The sequence below is a fragment of the Idiotropiscis lumnitzeri genome, chromosome 9, assembly GCF_059441095.1.
Source record: "Idiotropiscis lumnitzeri isolate Australia: NSW breed Sydney's pygmy pipehorse chromosome 9, RoL_Ilum_1.0, whole genome shotgun sequence".
NCBI classification, from domain to species: Eukaryota; Metazoa; Chordata; class Actinopteri; order Syngnathiformes; family Syngnathidae; genus Idiotropiscis; species Idiotropiscis lumnitzeri.
This window is the reverse complement of record NC_142399.1, coordinates 21,339,620-21,354,865: the sequence shown is the minus strand read 5'-3', so window position 1 is coordinate 21,354,865 and position 15,246 is coordinate 21,339,620. Positions and strand designations below refer to the sequence as shown.

Sequence of the window (15,246 nt, the reverse complement as noted above, 5' to 3'; positions counted from 1 at the left end):
CTTCTGCAACAAACCTTATTCAAATGATCAGAATCATTATCAAGCTTCTTTGGTGATTGTTTATGAGCTGATCAGTTAAATAAGGTATGTTTCAGCCGGAACAGATGAACAGATGGCAAGACGCCCTGAATTTTGAACATGGTTTGTTATGGACAATCCATGACGACCGCAGAAGTCCAGTAACAAAACACCACTCTGGTTCAGATCGGGTGCGGGGGGGTTGGAGATAGGGGGACGTTCCTCATGCAGGTCCAAATCCCCCAGCAGAACGAGGACTTCCCCAGGGGGAGCACTCTCCAGCACACCCTCCAAAGACTCCAAAAAGGTCGGGTACTCTGGACTACTGTTTGGTGCATAGGCACAAACAACAGTCCCCACCCTAAGGCGGAGGGAGGCTGACGCAATGTGCCCACTCTACAAGGCAGGCTACCGAAATTAAGTAAATTAAAAATATTGTGGGTTTTATTTTAATATTTTCCAAATATGATAATTAGAGACCCTTGATTAAAATAAGTGGATGGCATTTTCCCTTGCCCGGGTGCAGGTCACTGGGGCTCGCCTCTGGAGCCAGGCTCGCGAGCAAGTCCAGAGTGGCTGGGCCTGCAACTATAGGGCCCGGGCGGGCACAGCCCAAAAAGGCAATGTGGCGCACCTTTCCCATTGGCTCACCACTTGTGGAAGGGGTCAAAGGGATTGGGAAGCCTGTGAGCTGGGCAGCACCAAATGGCTGGGACCTTGGCAGTCCGATTCCCACCTACTTGCGACATGGAATGTGACCTCATTGGCAGGGAAGGAGCCCGAGCTTGTGTGTGAGGTAGAAAGCTCCAAATAAATATAGTCTGACTCGCAATCACGCACATCTTGGGCAAGGTCAAAAAGGCTAAGCAGGTGTGTGGATACTTATTGACCCCCAACTTGGCGCCTGTACTTTAAGGTTCACCCCAGTGGACGAGAGGGTAACCTCCCTACACCTCGGGATTGGTGGGACAGTTCCTGACTCTTTTTTGTGCCATTTTGGAGTTCTTGGAGGGTGTGCAGGACAGCGTTCCTCCTGGGGGACTCCATGGTTATGTTCCGTGACGTCAATGTTCATGTAGCCAATGACGATGATGCCTGGAAGGGTGTGACTGGGAAGAGACGTACGATCAGAGCTGTGGCTGTAAGGTGCTAAGCGCCTATCATGGCGGCAATAACTGAAACCACTGGTGGACACGATAAGGGATGCTGTCAAATGAATGAAAGAGTCCTAATGTGTTTTTATTGGCCTGTGGCCTGGGACTCTGGGCGCACCTAACACAGATTCCGGCCGGCCAAGAAGAGTGCAACTTTGGCGGTCACTCAGGCAAAAACTCAGACGTGCGAAGAGTTCGGCGAGGCCGTGGAAAACGGCTTCGGGTAAATTCTGGTCCACCATCTCGTGTCTCATAAGGGGGAAGCAGTGCATAATTAACCAGTGGAGGAGTGGAGATGTCTTGTTCACGAGTTAGGATAGGAATGTGCCTTAGATCGACAGGCAGATCGATGTTGGTCTGTCGTGCTGAAGAAGGTTTACCGGTCAATCTATGGTCACGAGCTGTGAGTTGTGACAGAAAGAACAAGATCCCGGATACAAGCATCCAAAGGGAATTTCCTCCTAAGGGTGTCCGGGCTCTCCCTTAGAGGTAGGGTCAGAAGCTCGCTCAACTGAGTGGCACTCAGAGTCGAGTCACTGCTCCTCCATGATGAGAGGAGCCATATGAGGTTAGGATTCCTCCTGGACGCCTCCCAGGTGAGCGCAGAGGCCCTGGGGACAACCCAGTACACGCTGGTGAGATGTTTGCCAGCTGGTCAGGACACGCCTTGGCAGAAGACATGGCTTGGAAGAGGGAAGTCTGGGCTTCCCTGCTGATGCTGCTGCCTCCGCGACCCGACCCTGGATAAGTGGTAGATAATGGATTGAAGAATGGATGATTATTATATCTTTGACAACCTCCACATAAATTTTTATCAGAATCGGTCACAGAACTGCTGATGGTATGTGTCAAGCCAAGTTTATAACTTGAAGAAAATGAAAAAATAATGCGAGTTCCGTTCTAATATTTTTATATATCATCAGACCCCCCTTTAATTTGGGTGAGAATTGGTCATAGCATAGTTGACAGGATGTGTCCACTGCACAAGGCCAGCTTATGATATGAAGTTAATAAAAAAAGATGAAAAGTGAAGTGGGTCCACCCCATTCCCATTAAAATCAGGGCAGTCGAAGCTCAAACTTGCTTGACTGTGTGGAAGCAGAAATAGACTTGATGGGGTTCCAACATGAAATTGGTGCGTGCAAAGTGCGTATATGCAGGTAAACTACAAGAACCCTTCCCATAAATGTAACCTCAATCGGAGACAACCTTGTTACACGATGTGCATCCATGTGTAAAAAAATCTAAAATCATATCTGCTTTTCTCACCATTTTGGCAGACGTGCTGTCAAATTTTCGACCAGTTTCTGTCATGACCCTTGCCGGGCATGTCAGTGTTTTGTTGTTATTTTCTTCCCTCCTTCCTACCATGTGCTTTTCTGTTTTTGTTTGGTCAGCTGTGTAGGGGCGTTTCCCTCTCAGCCGTCTCGTCCTCACCAGCCACGCACCTGTTCCCTGTTAACCGTCACACCTGATCCCCATCTGCTCCCTAACGACCGGACTATTTAAGCTTCCCATACCGACAACGCAGTGTGGGGTCATTGCCGCTACTTACGGACTGTCACGACCACGTCTCGTTCCCGTTCATGCTCTTGTCATCGTTCCAGCTCTTGCTCCCGCTCTCGTTCATGCTCCCAGCCCTTGTCACCTGTCCCTGTCCGCTTAGTTTGTTCCCGTCTCGTTTTGTTCCTTGTCCTGGTTCCAGTTGAGTCACGTTTAGTTGCCTTTGTTATTTTGCATCCTGCCACGTGTTTTGTCCTTGTTTGACCCTTTCAATAAATTCCCTTTAAGTTACACCTATCCCAGCCTCCTCGCCTTTGGGTCCACCTCCTCCTCGCCGTAAGGCGATCCCTGACAGTTTCCAGACTGCCTTTTATTTCTAAAATTCTGTAAAAAGAAGTCCACATGCAGTTAAAATCTCTCTTGGATAAACACAATGTTATCAAAGTTTTCCAGTCAGGTTTCAAGAAGATACATAGCATAGTCAATCTTGCTACGAGTTTTCAATGATAGATCCAACCAGACAGGACACACATAGTCTCCAGTGTCATTTGCCGGGAGGATAACTTCAGCGTTCGACACAATGGATCCCAATATTCTTCTGACTTGTTTACAGCATCATGGAGGCATTATTGGTTGCGCTCTTGAGTGGTTTAGATCCCATTTGGCTGACAGGAACTTTTGTGTTTGCCTACTTTGCACTGAGTCCCGTTCTGCCCCTCTGAGGTATGGGGTTCCACAGGGCTCTGTTTTGGAGCCCTCGCTGTTTTCGTTGTTCTTGCTGCCCCTAGGTACCATCGTACGAAAACATGTTATTTCCTTCCATTGCTATGCGGATGACAGCCACATCTATGTCCCACTGAGCAAAAAAGATGTGGCGGTTCGGGTTTGGGGGGGGGCCTGGCGAGTGTGATTGCTTGCAGGTTCTCGGCGTCTCATCACAATGCTGTTTTGCAAGGTTAGGGTGGTCTCGTGTGTGTGTGAGAGTTCAGTATGGAGATGGCTCTCGGAAAGAAACTGTTTCTCAGTCTATTGGTCCTTGATTTGATGCATCTGTAGCGCCTGCCAGAGGGCAACAGGTCGAACAGGTGTGAGTTTGGGTGGGTATTGTCTTTGACGATCACCGCCGACACGTCCGTTTGGTACTCCAGCGCCTCCAGGAGAACCGGCTGTTCGTCAAGCCCGAGAAGTGCGAATTCCATGTCCCCTTGGTGCCCTTCCTGGGCTACATCATCGCCCAGGGGCAACTCCAGCCAGACCCCGCCAAGATCCGAGCCGTGGTGGAGTGGCCCACGCCCGCGACTCGCAAGGAGCTACAGCGCTTCTTGGGGTTCGCCAATTTCTACCGCCGCTTCATCCGGGACTACAGCAAGGTAGCCAGCCCTCTCACCGCGCTCACCTCCACAGCCACCCCTTTCCAGTGGACTCCGGCGGCATCCCAAGCCTTTGCCCATCTCAAAGAGGCCTTTACCAGTGCCCCGGTGCTCAAATACCCCGACCCCTCGCAACAATTCATCATCGAGGTGGACGCCTCCGACACCGGGGCGGGAGCCGTTCTCTCCCAACGGGATCCCGTAACCCAGAAGGTCCACCCCTGTGCCTTCTTTTCCAGGCGCCTGTCTCCGGCAGAACGGAACTACGATGTCGGAAATCGGGAACTGCTAGCGGTGGTGTGGGCCCTCCAAGAGTGGCGACATTGGCTCGAGGGTACCACGACCCCCTTCCCGGTGTGGACCGACCATAAGAACCTGGCCTACCTACAGTCCGCCAAGAGGTTGAACCCCCGCCAGGCTCGCTGGAACCTCTTCCTGAGTCGCTTCAATTTCACCCTCTCCTTCCGACCCGGCTCCAACAACGGTAAGGCTGATGCCCTCTCCCGCCTGTTTTCGTCTCCCGCCAGCCCAGACGCACCCGAGCCCATCCTGCCCTCCTCCTGCCTCCTGGGAGCAGCCGCCTGGGAAGTCGAGCGGATCGTCCGAGAGGCCCAGCAGAAACAACCGGACCCCCGGCCAGACCCCTCCGACCGCCTGTACGTACCCGATGCCGTGTGTTAGAATAATATTTGGAGGTTATTATACATTTGCCATGACGCAACTTTATTTCAATACATGGTGCACATATCATGTTGAAAAGAAGGGCGGTGGCACTTCTTCAGAAGTGAGTCTGAAGCAAGCAACATCGTGCTAGGTCCTGATAAGAGATGCTGACGTCAAAGTCAGCTGCGACCCACGACGACACACCAATGATGAACCGGACCAAACCAGCTTTTGAGAAGACGAACTGTACCACCCTTGAGTGTAATCTGATTCCCCGATGTTATAAAAGGGAATGTGTGAAAAGCATCGAGGAACAGAAGGAAGATGAAGTTGCCAAATAAACTTTGTTAACCTTTCTGTCTCCACTTGAGCTGTCTGTCTCTCCTTTTAGCTTTCGAACACGATATGTCAAATTGGCGAACCTGACATAAAATTGGTCCTTCAGAGCCGTGAACCCAACATACTGGAGGCGTCCAGGGGCGAAGCCGACGACCGGGGACAATCGTGGCCACGACAAGATGAGGATTCTTTCTTTTTTTGGACCTGGTCCTCGACTTTGCTACTGGATGCTGAAAGTTGAAGGGAGGCTGCGGAGAGAGACGTTCAGCTCATCTTGGGTGAGTGTGTGAAGTCCGAATGTGATGAATGAGTGTGATAAATGTGGGCATTTGAAGGGGTACGTAGTTAAATTCTGCGTTAAAAGGAGGGCGGACTCCTCTGCAAGTAAGTAGTTAAATTCCGTGGGGATATTGTGGGGACTAGACAGAGTAAGTCTTTAAAACTGTGTAAAACCGTAAGAATACTAGTCAATGTTACGTGAAGAGACAGAGATAGTCTATAACACTGATAGGGGATAACAGGGGTATATCCTCCACGCGCGTTTGAAAGGGAAAAAAAAGAGAAATAAGGGGAAAAAAAGACGAGGGGAAAAAAAAAATAAATAAAAAGGGAAAAATAGTGTGAATGAATAAGTGTGTATGGAGGCTTGCAACCTCATTTTGGAACAGGAAATTTAACCGACAACTGTCTGGGAAGCAGAAGCTTGGGAATTACCTAAAACAAAGTAATTGTCAGCCTGTTCAGGGATTGGAGAACAGTTTAGGAAAACATGGGGAAATCAAACAGTAAAAAAGCTAGCAAAAAGGATCCGAAACAACAATTGACGTGTAAGGACTAGAAATTTATAGAAAGCCAATGTCCGGAAAAAGTAAAACATTTAAACTCATGGATAACAAAATATGAATTCACTGGTCAGCTTAGTACACAAAAATACTTACAAAATAAAACGAAGAGAAGAGAGAGAAAAAAAAAAAAAAAAAAAAGGTGGAGAAGCAGCTACCAAGCCATTCATAGGTGTGGCTGTGTGTGCGCTGATAGATAACGTTCTGCGAGGCAACATCATTGCAGACATACAACAACAAAGTCTTATGCAAGAGAAAATCTATGGCTAGAAAAAGGAGCTACTTTGACTAATGGCATATATGTCAGTTCAGAGGAAAAAAAAAAAAAAAAAAAAAAACAATTCTTCCAAAAAATATTTTTCGCAATATTGACACATGTTGACACACATGTCAAACAGGAGGGATGGTATGGTAAGACAAACCAAACCAATTTTATACAACATATGGGTTTTAATTTTTTCTCAAAAGATTTTTTGAAGAGCCTGTATGATCTGTGCTCGACACAATTGTCAGGGAAACATAAGCCCAAAACGAGGACAGTTTCCCCAAGCAACATACACCTTGTGCATTGTAAAAAGTCATCTCAACCCTACCCTATTAGGGGTCTCTCGGTTGACATGATTTTCGCGTGGATAAAGAATTGAGATTTTGTGTTGTGTAGTTTTGGTTGCACTAAAAGCTGTGTTTCATGCATGTGTCCGAGACCATTACTATGAGTAATTCCAACAGCTCTTCCATCAACATGCCTTTTAGAAGTAATGATGAAATTAACACCTAATGCGGACTGCATTGCTTGGAATGATGTGTACGCTGCGATTAAGGCAACGAAAGATAAGCCTATCTTTTCTACCGATGTGGCAGTGGCTAACTTTACTTGTGTTAATCTCACAGGAACACAAGTGGTGTAAGACAACTGTACTCCAAGCAGGTACACTACTGCCACGCAGCGATGTGTGGTGGTGGTGCGGGGTACTAAATTATTTGATTCATTAAAGGACGCAGTTGGAACTTGTGCATTGGTGTCACTTCTCTTACCAGTGTCTATTTTTCCATCCACAGCAAGGGATATTCAAAGGGCAGTTGAAGCCGACGAATACCCCTATTATTACGCCAGGAAAAGACGAAGTGCTTCCTGGAGGGATGGTGATATGACTTATTTGGATGCAATTGGCCAACCAAGGGGCGTACCAGATGAGTATAAATTGGTAAATCAAATCGCAGCGGGGTTCGAGTCCATTCTTCTTTGGATTACACCGAATAAGAATGTGGACCGAATAAATTACATACACTATAACGTGCAAAGATTGGGGAACTTCATTGAAGAAGGATTTATAGCTATTAAAGAACAATTGGTCCTACGTCGTCCTTCCATCTGGGGTGACGTAAAATTGGTCCAAAAGAACAATTGGCAGCAACATCACTCATGGCATTTCAAAACCGCATCGCGGTGGACATGCTGTTGGCAGAGAGAGGAGGGGTTTGCGCCATGATTGGGGATCAATGGTTGTACTTTCATTCCTAACAACACTTCTCCGGAAGGGTCCCTCACAAGAGCCATTGCAGGCTTGCGCACCCTGAAGCATAAGCTGAAGGAACACTCAGGTGTGACTACCTCTGCATGGGATGAGTGGTGGAACAAAACGTTTGGTAAATATAAAAATATGGTATTTTCTGTAATGATTTCTATAACAATGTTCACCTCAATCCTTGTACTGTATGGATGTTGTTGTATTCCCTGCATTCGCGTTTTGCTTTTCCGACTTATCTCAACAGCTCTCGCTCCAACAAATTCCAAACGACAGGAAATATATCCTTTGATTAATTACAGAAGTGCTGGTGATGGAGGAGACAGTGATGACCAAGTTGATGACGACGACTGAATTTACCTGGGAGATCCTATTCGTTAATCCAAAACGCTCAAATACATTAAAGTTAAACAAAGAAAAATAGAGGGGTTTACATTTGCTATCAAGCTAATGATTTGATGGAATTAAATCTTTGGAAATTCCATTGATGATAATATTTGGGGCAAATGTAGAATAAACAGGGGGGAATGTTAGAATAATATTTGGAGGTTATTATACATTTGCCATGACGCAACTTTATTTCAATACATGGTGCACATATCATGTTGAAAAGAAGGGCGGTGGCACTTCTTCAGAAGTGAGTCTGAAGCAAGCAACATCGTGCTAGGTCCTGATAAGAGATGCTGACGTCAAAGTCAGCTGCGACCCACGACGACACACCAATGATGAACCGGACCAAACCAGCTTTTGAGAAGACGAACTGTACCACCCTTGAGTGTAATCTGATTCCCCGATGTTATAAAAGGGAATGTGTGAAAAGCATCGAGGAACAGAAGGAAGATGAAGTTGCCAAATAAACTTTGTTAACCTTTCTGTCTCCACTTGAGCTGTCTGTCTCTCCTTTTAGCTTTCGAACACGATATGTCAAATTGGCGAACCTGACACCGTGCGGTCTCAGGTTCTCCAATGGGGGCACTCGTCCTCGCTTACCTGCCATCCGGGCGTTGCGCGCACCCTCCGCTTCCTCCAGCAGCATTTCTGGTGGCCCCGCATGGCAAAGGACACCCGCGACTTCGTGTTGGCTTGCTCCGTCTGTGCGCGCGGTAAGGCCTCCCACTCGGTCCCGGCCGGCCTCCTCCGTCCCCTGCCCATCCCGAGTCGCCCCTGGTCCCACATTGCCCTGGATTTCGTCACCGGTCTTCCTCCCTCCAACGGGCACACCATCATCTTAACCATCATCGACCGTTTCTCCAAGTGCGTGCATTACATCCCCCTTCCCAAGTTGCCCACCGCCTTGGAGACGGCCAAACTCCTCTCACAGCACGTTTTCAGACTCCATGGAATTCCGGTGGACATCGTTTCCGACCGAGGCCCCCAGTTCTCATCGCAGGTCTGGAGAGAGTTCTGCAAGGCCAGTCTCTCCTCCGGCTACCACCCGCAGACTAACGGGCAGACCGAGCGGGCCAACCAGGACCTGGAAGCGGCGCTTCGGTGCGTGGTGGCCCGTAACCCGGTCTCGTGGAGCGAGGCCCTACCCTGGATCGAGTACGCCCACAACTCCCTCTCCTGCGCCGCTACAGGTATGTCACCCTTCATGGCTTGTTTCGGTTATCAGCCCCCTCTGTTCAGTGACCAGAAGCACGCCGTGGCCGTCCCTTCCGTCGAGGAGCATCTCCGCCGGATCAGAGGAGTCTGGGCCGAGGTGAAAGCCTCTCTCACTCGCACGGCGCAGAGGAACAAGCGCTTGGCCGACCGCCACCGGTCCCGGACTACAAACCTGGCCAGATGGTGTGGCTCTCGTCCCGCGACCTCCCACTGCAGACGGATTCGCGTAAGCTGTCTCCCCGGTTCATCGGTCCCTTCCCAATCACGAAAATAATTAACCCGTGCTCCGTCCGGTTCAAGCTCCCCGACTCCCTTAAGATTCATCCCACCTTTCACGTCTCCCTTCTCAAGCCTGTTTCCTCCAGCCCTCTGAGCCCTCCGACCGTCTCCCCTCCACCCCCCCTGATGATCGACGACCACCCGGCATTCACGGTGTCCAAAGTGTTGGATGTGTGGCGCCGGGGTAGAGGGTTCCAGTACCTGGTGGATTGGGAAGGTTATGGCCCTGAGGAGCGCTTGTGGATCCCTCGCAAGCTCTTCCTAAACGACTCCCCCATCAGGGAATTCTACGCCCTACACCCGGACAAGCCGGGTAGGACGCCAGGAGGCGTCCGTTGAGGGGGGGGTACTGTGGCGGTTCGGGTTTGGGGGGGGGGCTGGCGAGTGTGATTGCTTGCAGGTTCTCGGCGTTTCCCAGCCAGGCACACCTCCGGATAAAGTGGGCGTCGGCTCCTGCGCACCTGCTGCTCATCAGTGGCAATCACCGCCAGCATAAGACCCAGCCGCGTCAGGAGCCAGACGCCGGATTATCCCGTCACCTTCCGTGGTACTGGCTCATGCCCCGACACGCTGTCGGCTCGTCTGATCTTGTCGCCTCCCGTGCTTGTCTGACTTCCGTGCCTTTTTGTTCCCCCTCCAGCCGTCCTGTGCCCGTCCGGACCCAAGCTACCCGCACCCGTCTCCGAGTTCCTGATCGGCGTTCGTCTCGCCAGCGCTCCCCCCGCCGCGCCGCTCACCTGCCTCTTCCGTGCCGCTCCCGCCGCTCCTCCACCAGCCCGCCATCTACTCCCGGTGCTCGTCGCCTCGACGCCCGCCCGCCGATCCTCGCTCCCGCAGCCGCATTCTCCGATCGGCCCGCTTCGCCGCCTCCTCTGTCAATAAACCCTGTTCCTACTACCACAGTCGCTCTTGGGTCCTCCTTCCCCAACTCTCGGTCCTCCGAACCGCGACAAAAGATGCTCTATCTCTCTCCAAAAGACCACTTTTGTTTTCTACTGTATATGTGTGTTTTAATTAGTGTTCTAATTTACTGCTAATTTATATTATATATATCATATGTAAAACGCTTTATTACGGCCCCAGCTGTTGTGAAATAGACAATAACTAAAGTTGTATAGTATTGTAATAACTTAGAAAATTATCATAATCAAGATAGCACTCCTAACTTGGTTGGGTCTTTCCTGGAGAAAGACAAAAAGAGAGTTACAGCATTGGCTGACAACGCAGCCAATGTTTTCATAGAAGCCGCCATGTTCCAAACTCATGACTGATTCCCACTAAAACTAGAGAGGTAGATAAAAGTGCAGTAATCATAGCCTGAACATTTTAATAACGATAGCCATTTTGTATTCTTTGGCTCTCGACACAACTTGAAACTGTTCACTGTTTTGCTGTTTTCTAGTGCTACTGTATGTGTGTTTTGAAACAATTCTGATACTGCTTACGATCAATTACAGTATCAATAAGAGTGACTAGTAGCGAGACTGATACCCAATCGCCAGGCTACAATGGGTTAAGTTGTCTGTTATATCCAATCAGACAAGCGTGAGCCCTTGAGTAGACACTGCTTACAATCAATTAGAGTATCAAATAATATAATAGTCACAACTCATGATCAATTGCTATGACTTATTATTAACTTCAGGATCGCGGATCGTCTGCGACTTACATGGACAACAAACACTTCACTGCGTTAAACAAGCGGCACATTTTATTTAACCCACAGTATAAAGTGTACAAGCAAGCAAGCAAGCAACAATTGTATTTCAGCTCATAGATTACATGCAAGACATAAATCTCATTACCGTGTGCTGGAAGGACGGAGAGCCCCGGCGTCCTCAGTAATGCGAGCAAAAAATACGATGCTGGGCGTCTGCGCGTAGAACCCTCAGCCGACTCTACTTTCGTTTTGCCTCCGTCACATTCTTATAGCCAATATCGCACCCCAACCCCTCCCGTTCGAGTGCGCTTTGATGGTTCGCATGGCCCTTCGCACAACTTTGGCCTTTGCCAATCCTCACTCCCTTTTCGTTATCGACTGTACCTTTTCACATGAGTCAGACATTCCTGGTGCTTAGGCCCTGTATGAATCCTCTCCAATTATTCCCGTTCTCATAACACATAGATACAACCTGTGCAAATTCTCATAACACATAGATGCAGCCTGTGCAAATTCTCATAACACATAGATGCAGCCTGTGCAAATTCTCACAACACATAGACACAGCCTGCGCAAATTCTCATAACACATAAACACAGACATCTACTAACGCGTGCATATAGGTATAAAATGGTTATTATGCAGCATTTATGTGGTAAAACAACATTAATAAACCATATTTCACTTCAATGTGTTACTAAAATTAATTTTTATTTTAAATTACTGCTTACACTAACTTTGCTATTGAATTATTGCCAATTTTGTTATACTCTATGTTAAGTGCTTTGGTGCAGCGGTTGTGAAATGTGCAATACAAATAAGGTTGTATAACTTTTTACTCATTATTTTTTTTAAATAAAAATAACCATGATAAGTCAAAAAAGGGGGGGGCACTGTGACCAACTGGTAAGCACGATAGCTTCACAGTGCAGAGGTCGTGGGTTTGATACCGGCTCTGGCCTTCCTGTGTGGAGTTTGCAGGTTCTCCCCGTGCCTGTGTGGGTTTCTTCCGGGTACTCCAGTTTCCTCACAAAAACACGCATGCCAGGTTGATTGGACACTCTAAATTGCCCCTAGGTAAGAGTGTGAGAGCGGCTGGTTGTTCGTCTATGTGTACCCCGAAGATAGCCGGGGTAGGCTCCAGCACCTCCGCGACTCTTGTGAGGAGAAGCGGTGCAGATAATGGATGGATGGAAGTCAAAAAGGTTGTGTATTTATTTTTGTCAAGCGTATTAATGTAACTTGTGTTACAATCCAGTAATAAGTAAAGTAACTAAATTATTTCACGAAGCAAGTAATCAGTAAAGTAACTAGGTTACATTTTCAACTGCAGCAACACTGAGCAGCAACAAAGCAAATAAGTGTTAAAGCTTTGAATGCCATTAAGATTTACTTTGCCACCCCTGCCCAATGTCAGGAGACCAATAGAGAGAAACAGTTATACCACACACGCATTGATGGACACCTACACGCGCACACACATACGCACTGGTCTGTTTGAGTATCCATCCATCCATTATCTGTACCGCTTCTCCTCACAAGGGTCGCTGGACCCTATCGATGTATCTTTGGGCAGTAAGTGGGGTACACCCTGAATTGGTTGCCACCCTATCATAGAGCACACATAGAACAACAGCCATCCGCGCACACACTCATACCTCTGTTTAACAGGGCAGCATGTCATGGGGAGTGGTAGCTTCCAACCCAAAGGTTGTGGGTTTGATCCCAAGCCATTGTGACCATTTCAAAGTATCATTTCGCAACATCCTGAACACCCAGTTGCTCTTGATGCTGTGTCATCGAGAGGTGAATGAGGAAGCAGTTTTAAAGCGCTTTCAAGTAGGAAAGCTGATTGTGGCTTGATAAGCCCATTTATAAAGTCCAACTTTCTCAGATCTTTTCCCTCCTAAGTCAGAATAAGTAAAACAAGAAAGAATGAACTGTCACCAAAAGTGGCAGGATGCCACTCAAAATGTTATATGGTATACAATACAATACAATACAACTTTATTTATATAGCGCATTTCGCAACAGCTGGAGCTGGGAACAAAGCACTTTCAATATGGTGTAATAGAGAAATAATAGTCATTTGGTAAAATGTTTTACCTTTGGTTGTTTAACAAATGTGAATTTCCCTTACAGGATGGAGACTTTATATGGACTGATGGCTCACCGTTTGATTTCTTTGACTGGTTTAGAAACCGGCCAAGAGTCGATACAAATGACGACTGCGTATTGATAAACTTTTGAGGTATGAATGCCATTTACGCACTTTTAAATACCCTCACATGATAAGAAAGTTTTTCGAGTTAGCACTTCTTTGAATTTCAAATATGAAGAAAAGCAATGTTAATGGTCGATGTACTGCAAATTTTCTTCAGAAGTATTTGGAGAAACAGTTAGTAGTTACCCCAAAGAAAATATATCCAGGACTGTATAATATGAAAGAAATTTAACTTGATTCATTTCAGTTACTTTAGAAATACTCCAATACCGAATATGCCAATAAAGACAAAATAAACTACCCTATTTTCACGACCATAAGGCGTACCATATTAAAATTCACAGTCTCAGTTACGGGTGCTACTTAACACATACGTGAGGGGTATTATTGGGCGCAGGCATGTTAAAACATACTGAGGCACTCACAAGTCAGTGAGAGATTCCAGCAACTTTAATAAACGTAAGCAGACATATAAACTCAGTCGCTTGATCACGTAATGCCGATGTAGGCAAGTCACTTGTTACTAAAACCAAAGCAATCACCCAACATCAACTCAATAGCATAAAAGCAAACAATGAAATACCCAAAACAGGGATATAAGAAATATCATTAACACAAAACATGCATCTCTCATGCCATTCATAGATCAAGTGCTGTCAAGAATGCTCGGAGTGCTTCAGCCTCCCAGCGATGCAACTACAGTAATACCTCGCTACTTCGCGGTTCACCTTTTGCGGGTTCAGTGCTTCCCGGGTCTAAAAAAAATATTCAAAAATTAAAAATATCAAAAAATATTAAATATATTATCTATAGCCGCTACACCGCCTCCTGCATCCCTTATGCCACCTCCTATAGCCACTACGCCGCCTCCTGCAGCTTCTCCTGCATCGTCTGTGTCAAGCTCGCTTGTAGCGAGGTGAAGGAGGAGGACCCAAAATGCACGGAAGCCAGGCAAGGGTAACTTAAAAGGAATTTAATGAGGGAACTTAAGAGGGCAAACCAGGTGCTGGGAGAAAACAAACTGACGTGACAAAGTGCAAAATAAAGAAGAGGAACTAAATGTGACTAAACAGAACAAAATGACGAGGAAAACAGGGTCAGTGACAAATAACCTATGCGCGTGAACGAGTACGAGAACGATATCAGGACTCGGCCATGACAGTCAGGGAAAGGAAGCAGAGGGAGCAATGTTCCGACGCCAAGCAGTCGGTCCTGAGCGCTTAAGTAGTCCTGGTAATTATGAAGTCAATGTGAAACAGCTGCGTGACTGACGAGGCCATGATGACACGGGACGGGAACGAGCGCTGGAGGAAACGCCCCCACTCAGCTGGGACAACAAAACAAAGACATGGCATGACCGAAACGGGACGTGACATAAACAAACAAAGACCTGACACGGGTCATGACAGTCTGCGGCGTCATCCAAGGAGCAGTAAAGCTCTTCATGCCCCTGTGCAGTCATTCATCTTTATTACCTCATCGTACTGCACAGGTCTTTTCATCAACTACGCTTAGAAGAACTTATTGTAAGAGGTCAATTAAATGTTGTTTTTGTTAAGCTCGCGGGTAGGCGAGGTAGCGGGGAGGACCCAAAGATGCGGGGAAGCCAAGGCACGGGTAACTTGAAGGGAGTTTAATTAAGGACAAAACAGGAAGGCAAACGAGGGAACTGGACAAACACAAACGTGGTGGGGTGCGAAAATAACAGAAGGTGAACAGAATGTGACTAGACCGAAAAGTGACGGGGAGCAAGGACAGTGACAAGTTACAAATGAACATGAACGAGAACGGGATGAACGAGCAATCGGGGCAAACGCATATAGAGGGTGTAGCGGGAGCACTGCACCGACGCCAAGCAGTCGGCACGGGGTGTTTAAATAGTCCGGTAATTAACAGTACAAATGAGAGTCAGCTGGGAGGCTAACGGGGAACCGGTGTGTGCGTCTCATCAGCCGGGCGAGACAGGGCGGGAACGAGCGTTGGCGGAAAACGCCCCCACTCAGCTGAGAAAACAACAACACGAAAGTATGGCATGGGACGTGACAATAATACTGATCAACAAC

The 15,246-nt window shown here is 47.6% G+C and overlaps 1 protein-coding gene and 1 long non-coding RNA gene across 2 annotated transcripts; both read left to right on the top strand.

Moving 5' to 3' along the window:
- Positions 1 to 243: 243 nt before the first annotated feature.
- On the top strand, positions 244 to 4,726 carry LOC148331416 (uncharacterized). The gene is made up of 7 exons (XM_088304207.1): positions 244 to 330; positions 545 to 814; positions 935 to 981; positions 1,039 to 1,164; positions 1,300 to 1,395; positions 1,991 to 2,013; positions 3,768 to 4,726. Exons 1-7 carry the CDS (start codon positions 244 to 246, stop codon positions 4,724 to 4,726), a joined length of 1,608 nt encoding a protein of 535 aa, XP_088160333.1.
- A 12-nt stretch (positions 4,727 to 4,738) lies between these two features.
- On the top strand, positions 4,739 to 8,292 carry LOC148331415 (uncharacterized). Its single transcript, XR_015845027.1, has 2 exons — positions 4,739 to 5,325; positions 6,949 to 8,292. It is a non-coding gene; the product is annotated as an uncharacterized LOC148331415 (long non-coding RNA).
- Positions 8,293 to 15,246: the final 6,954 nt, after the last annotated feature.

Coding starts and splice junctions, on each gene's coding strand:
- LOC148331416 (XM_088304207.1), top strand. CDS start 244: ATGCAGGTCCAAATCCCCCAGCAGAACGAGGACTTCCCCAGGGGGAGC. Junction 982..1,038: donor CTCCCTACACCTCGGGATTG/GTGGGACAGTTC, acceptor GAGGGTGTGCAG/GACAGCGTTCCTCCTGGGGG. Junction 1,165..1,299: donor ATCAGAGCTGTGGCTGTAAG/GTGCTAAGCGCC, acceptor CACCTAACACAG/ATTCCGGCCGGCCAAGAAGA.